Genomic DNA, 6539 nt, shown 5'->3' with positions numbered 1-6539 from the left:
GAGATGAGCGGATAGACTGACGGACAGATAGATGGTGAAATAGCTACCTGGACAGACGGACAGCGAGGCTGCGGGACAGGCGTGCAATCAGGTGGACGGACAGGTGGGCAGGTGGACAGAGAGACGGACGGGCAGACGGACCGCTAGACAAAGCTGGACGGACAGACTGACAGAAGGACAGGGACGAGGGGACAGATGGATGAGGGAGTGGCTGGGTAGGGGTGCGGGTGGGTGGATGGATGGACAGGCAGGTGGACAAACGGATGAGCAGATGGCCGGAGAGATGGACAGACAGCTGGACAGACTTACAGGCGGGTAGCCAGATGGGTGGACAGACGGACGGGCAGACTTGCAGTCAGGCGGACAGATGGACGGGGAGATAGGATGAGCGGACAGACAGACGGAAAGGCAGACGGATAGATATGGCCGGACAGACGTCCAGGCAGACTTACAGTTGCATGACCAGACAGACAGACGGGTGGCCAGGCATAGATGGGCAGATGGACAGACGGCTGGACTGGCAGGCGGATAAACGGACAGACTGGCTGACGGACAGGCGGACAGCCAGCTGGACGGACAGCCAGGACGAGAGGCGGACGGACGGACGGACAGCACCCAGGCCACTCCATTTAACGACGCCCAGAGGCCGGAGCCAGCCCATCCCACCCCAGCAGCCGTGGGGACAACCCTCCTCAAACCCACCCACACACACATGGGGAAAGAGGGTGACCCAGCCAGTCCGTCTGTCCTTCTGTCCATCCGTCCATCTGTCCATCATGCCGGGCTGGTCTGTTTTCAGGCACGTCGGGAGGAGCGGGGTGGCGTTTTCCTCTGGGACATCAAAGCGGTAATCACCCGTGGGGCCGGGGAGACACCCACGGCCGCGCTCGTCCCGCTTGCCGCTTGGACCCGTCGCCCAACCGCCCTTGAGTCACCCCGGTGGAGACACAACCTACTTTTCGGCCCGGTATAAATATGGCCCAACGACGGGTTCTCGGCTTCCCGACGTGCCAAGCCGGCCCCGTCCTTCTCCTCCAGCAGGTGAGTCCATCCCCGCAGCGGGGACAGCGGTGACCTCCATCTCCAAGCGGTCAGATGGTGCCAGGTGGGACTCGGGGGGTTCTCCAGGTTTTTCGTTTCTTCTTTCCTATGGGTCGGATCCGTCCACGCTGTGGTTCGGTGGAGGGAGCCTTCCATATCCCGGGTTAACTCAGCTCGCCCAGTTTAACGGGGACTGGGAGGGAAATGGTGCTTCCTGGGTTGCTGGAGGCACCGCCGGAGAGCTGAATTGGGCCAAAAGAGGGTGGAGAAGAGGGATTGAGGCCACAGTGTGGTCCGTAGGGATGAAGGTTCCCCAAAACACCAAGAGCATCCTGGTAGCGTTGCCTCTGTTCCTTGTTGGGAGGTGGAAGGACAGCGCTGGGACTGTCCCCCTGTCCCCCATGTGGCACCGGGCTCTCTCCTGCGGTCCCCGAGCTGATCTGGTTTGGTTTCTCTGCCCCTCCAGGAATGGCTCGTGATGGACATGGGGCCTTCAGCTTCACCCCCATCTTCATCCTCGTGGTGGGACTGCTGTCCGCCACCCCGCTGCTGGCACAAAACGTGAAGGGGGGTAATGAAGGCGATGAGCGTAAGTCAATCCGGTGGATGGGGACGGGGACGGGGACACCGTGGATGTTTCACGGATGCATCGCGGGGGAATGTATCCGGAGGGATGGGATAGGATGGAATTGGATGGGATGGGATGGGATGGGATGAGGAGATGCCTTCTGGCTCGTGGGAATCTTGCTGATGGGAAGGCTTGGGCAAGGCCCTGTAATTTCGAAACCTGTTTTCGTTTCGAGCTGAGATAAAGCAACCCCTCGCCGTAGAGAGAAAAGACGCGGAGGAAAATTCCGTCACGTGGTTGGAGATGCTAGGATCTCCCGGACATCTTCCTTCTCCGTGAGGTCATACGGGGATTTCTGCCATGGAAAAGGAGACAAAAGCAGTCACCTGGGGTGAGGGGAAGCAAGAGACTTAATCCCGATGGCAGCATCCCCTTCCTTTCTTCTGGCCTCCAAAATGATGCTCTGACGAAGGGGAACCAGAACGGTCCCATGGATAGGTCCTGATCAGGGAAGGAAGAAGAGGCCCATGATATCCACCCAAAGGTTGCCAAAACCTGGGATCTTAACCCAAATCGGTGCCTCCAGAGCTGAATCCGAAACTCCCAGGTCCTGCGGAGAAGGAAGGAGCTCGTGTCCAGACGCCGTGCCTGGATAATTTTCCAGGCTTTCCAAGAACTGTTTTCGGTGAGGGGTTTCTGGTGATAAGGTTTATCACAGCTTGGTTTGGGGTGGAGACACCATCACCTTGGCTGGAGCTTTCTTCTGGAAATCCAGGCTATGGATCCTACCACAGGGCTCCACCGCCTTGCGTTGCATCTCCACCGGCCGGCCTTCATCGACGGAGATCCTCCGGGCCCAGGGAAGCTGCTGAGATGTCTACGAGGAGCTTGGTGGAACCTAAACCTTCTGGATGGTCTCCAAAGGCCCAAGGACGGCCTTTGAGGTGACGAGGGATGCTTCCCCGATGAGCGTGCATGCTGGGATGGTTCCCACCCTCCAGCTTTGGCAGCTGGGACCGGATAGTGGCAGATTCCAGGCGGTCTGAAACTCGGGCGTCTCCCATTGCCACCCGTCACAGGTCGTAATCCCCACCGGCACAAACCAGTCCCACCAGTAAATTCCAATGTCCCAACGTGCGGTGGAAGGTGATTGCAGATAACCATGGACCAGAGCCACCTCGCACACGCACGGATCAATAGAGCTCTTCGCCAGGGCAGTCAGCACGTGGAGGTGGCAACCACAACTTCATCCCCAAAACACCCCAAAAACCAGCTGGGATGCTCCAGGCTCCAGCGTGGAGGACTCAGCCTCAACAGCCATGAAGACACCAGGGGGAACAAGGACTTGATATCTCCCATGTGACAGAGGCAAAAGTCCAAATACTCTGCACTTTTTGGGGCAGGAGAGAGGATTTTTGGTCAAAAAAAATCTTTTATTATTATTATTATTATTTTTTAATCTGGTTATCCTTTTGTTGTGAAGCTCACCTCCTGCTACTTGGACACAACTGACCATGAGGCGTCTTCTCCACTAGAGAGCTTCTCAAAAGGCCTGAGAGGTTCTTGCCCACGTAGAGCTGTAGAGGGAGGGACACCAGGAGCATGGCGTGTCCATTGTGTGGACACCCAAGTGGAGTTCTGCACGGACATGACCTCAAGATGGTCATCCCACAAACCTCGTAAATATTCCAGCATGGGGAGGGACACCTCATCTTGTAGACATCCAGCGTTGGATGGGGTGGGATTGCCTCTCAGAACGGTCCCTCCCTCTCTCCGAGGACCATCAACGTTGGCCAGCTCCACTAGACAACCATCTGCTTCAGCGAGCTAAAGCGAGGGGAGATGGCTCCAGAGACCTTAAAGGCCGAGAAACCCGTGTCAGAAGCGGAAGTTTTGGGTGGTGAGACCCTTTTTTTTTTTTCTGCAGTACGACCAAAGACCCCAAAACCAAGCTGATGGGTCTCTTCCGTGCAAACCTCATGGGACCAACGCGTCTTGGCTCCAGAGCTACGTAAGGACTCACATTCCTGAGTGAGCTCCTGTTATCATTTCTCCCTGCGTCATGGCTTCTCCTGCTTGTGTTGATGCAACCATCTTCTACCTCGGCCCTAACTAGGAGGTCTGGGTACATAACATGAGCCATCCAGGAGGTAGGAGTCTTTTTGAGCTGGTCCTACAGGCTTTCTTACCAACGGAGGAAGAAGAAATCAGCTCTTTTAGGGGTGCGTCATCTCCCTTTTAGAGTCCAATCTTGGGCTGGGAGGAATCTTAGAGGTGGAACGGATGCCCCTCCCCGAGGCACATGGCGAAACCGGCAGAGATAAGTGGCCCTTGGTGACTTCCTGATGCACGGAGATTTCCAGGACAGCTCATTGGCACAGCTTGGCACGATGGACTGGTCCCAGGGGGTCTTCTCGAGGGAGCTCCCACCCCAACGTTCTCCCTGATACGTGTGGTTGGGCCATGGAGTACTGGGCTCCATCAGAAGGCATCAGGAGAATTCAGATCGCCGGGGACTGTTTGGGGCTACTAATGGTTGGATTTCAACTGCTCCTGGTCCAAAAAATATCTTTTTCTCATTAAAAAAAAAAAAAAAGTTTGGTGGGACCTCAGTAGGTTGATAGATGACTCAGTGAAACAAAACAAAAACAAACAAATGAAAAGTTTTAATTATGATTTTGACTGCTCTGATGCTATTTTAAGGCTAAAAAAAAAAACAACACCAAAAACAAAAATAAACAACAAAAAAAAAGGAGAGAGCGCTTTCCCTTCGGTGTCTCATTTCCTTTTTAAAAGTTGCTTTTCAACCCAAAATAACATTTTTTTTCTTTGGAAGGAGGCTTCCTGGCTGCCTATAGCCATGCAAGACTCTCATGGTGCCCTTGGGTGCTCTTGTCTTGCAGTGCCGGAGGCGGACGAGTCCCGTATCATCGGTGGGAAGCCCTGCTCCATCACCCAGCGACCTTTCCAGGTTGCCCTCATCAAGAGGGGACAAATCCTGTGTGGAGGAAGCTTGATAGACGCCCAGTGGGTCCTCACAGCCGCCCACTGCAAGCAGCCAGGCAGGTAAGGTGGCTCCATGCTCACGTTCCTCATGGCTTCCTACAAGCCAACGTCTCGTTTTCCAAGACCCTTTAATGACCGAGGGGGAGAGGTGGGTCCCAGGGGTTGGTACCCAGATGTTGGCACTTCCAGAGGATGGTTCTTCCACACGGTGGCATCCAGAGAGAGATGTCCCAGATGTCAGTGTCTCTGCAGTTGGCCACTTCCAGATGTGGACACCTCCAGATTTTGGTGTCCAGAAGCTGGTATTGAAGTCTGGTACCTTCAGGTAGCTCCAGAGGTGGGTATCTCCAGAGGTTGCTATGCCCAGGTAGTCACACCCAGATGTTACCTCCAGATCTGATGCCCAGAAGCACCAGATGTTGATGTTCCAGCTGTGGGTATCTCCAGATGGTGGTATCCAGAAGCTGGTACCTCCAGAGGGCATCAAAGGCACAGCCAGCCTCCCCAGGGAAACAGGAGCTGATGTCTCCTTTGCCGGGGGACAACCTCTGGCCATCAACCACCAAGGGACTCAACCTCCCCCACATTTGAGGTCCAGTCACCCCCCTTTTTCCAGGTGATGACACCAAGTGGAGAAGGTCCCCCCCAACAGCCAAACTTCTCCAGTTTCCCCACAAGGCTCCACGAGAGGAAGTTTCAAGTTCCAGAGGGGAAATAAAGACGAAAAACAGAAGAAACGTTGGCCAGAAGTTGGGCTCAGTTGCTGGGATATTGCAGGTGGGACTCCTTGCCTGAAGCCTGAAGTGAGGATGACGAAGGTGAAGTCAAGAAACTGAAGTCAAGATGTTCTCCAAAGTCCCATGGAGATGGGAAATGCGCCATCAAAGAGCTCTTGGAGCAGATCTAGCTCATGAATCCCCAAGGCATTCTCTTTTTTCTCCTTGAGGACAAGAGGATAAGGTGGTCCCATGGACACATCACCTTAACTCTGCCAGCTGACTGGATCTGGAGAAGCTTTGGGGGATGACCCTCGATCATCCCCTTGACCCATAGGGTTGTGTGTCTCCTTTGGAGGAGCTGGCACTGATTTCTTGACCTTCTTCTCCGGGCAGGGACCTCAGGGTGCTAATCGGGACAGACACGTTGCGGGACGGCACGGGGGAAGTGAGGATGATTTCACGGTCAATCGTCCACCCGGCCTACAACCCCCGCAAGAACGACAATGATTTCATGCTCCTGAGGCTGAACAGACCCGTGCAGTTTAGCAACAACATCAAGAAGATCAGATTGGCCACGAGGTGTCCCATGGATGGGATGAGGTGCAGCGTGTCTGGCTGGGGCACGACCAAGTCCCCTGGAGGTACTGGCTCACGGTGGAGACCCCGGTGGAAGAAGTGGGGTGGGGGGGACGTAATTTGGCAGGGAAAAGGAGGCTGATTTCTCTTCTTGCTTGGGAAAATTGGATGAGGGAGGGTCCCTTATGTTGTCTTCACTCTACCCAACGAGGTTTACCGTGAAGAATGACTTTCCCTTGGGGTTGGGGTTTCCTTTGCGTTGGACTACCCACCTCCAGTGGAGGCATCTCCCTTGCCCATATCCCATGGAACCCCACCAAAACCACCACGAGGTCTTCTTGGGTGATGGCATGAGGAGGCTGCCCTTCCTCACCAACTTTCTCTCCATCCCCCTCATCTGCAGCAAAGCTCCCCAGAAATCTGCAGTGTGCCGGCGTCCAAGCCTTTGGGAAGGACAAGTGCGCGAGGGCGTACGGGAGGTGGATCACCCCCAACATGTTCTGTGCTGGCGTCCCCGAGGGGGGCATCGATTCCTGCCAGGTAAGAGGTCCCTTCAACCTCCTCCCATGGGGCCGGGAAAGGTTTGGGTTCCTCCACCATTATCTGCAAGCCATAAAACCAGGGAATGG

General features: G+C 55.1%; 1 protein-coding gene across 1 annotated transcript; it reads left to right on the top strand.

Moving 5' to 3' along the window:
- Nucleotides 1-447: 447 nt before the first annotated feature.
- On the top strand, nt 448-6515 carry LOC118160110 (kallikrein-14-like; the record flags this gene model as incomplete). The annotated part of the gene is made up of 5 exons (XM_035314643.1): nt 448-1041; nt 1508-1630; nt 4513-4675; nt 5728-5975; nt 6314-6515. Coding segments are annotated over exons 2-5 (734 nt in total), but the record flags the coding sequence as incomplete, so codon positions are not given.
- Between the last annotated feature and the right edge of the window lie 24 nt (nt 6516-6539).

This window comes from Oxyura jamaicensis, unplaced genomic scaffold (genome assembly GCF_011077185.1).
Source record: "Oxyura jamaicensis isolate SHBP4307 breed ruddy duck unplaced genomic scaffold, BPBGC_Ojam_1.0 oxyUn_random_OJ97115, whole genome shotgun sequence".
NCBI classification, from domain to species: Eukaryota; Metazoa; Chordata; class Aves; order Anseriformes; family Anatidae; genus Oxyura; species Oxyura jamaicensis.
The sequence above is the reverse complement of the archived record's forward strand: the minus strand, read 5'-3'. Positions and strand labels throughout refer to the sequence as shown.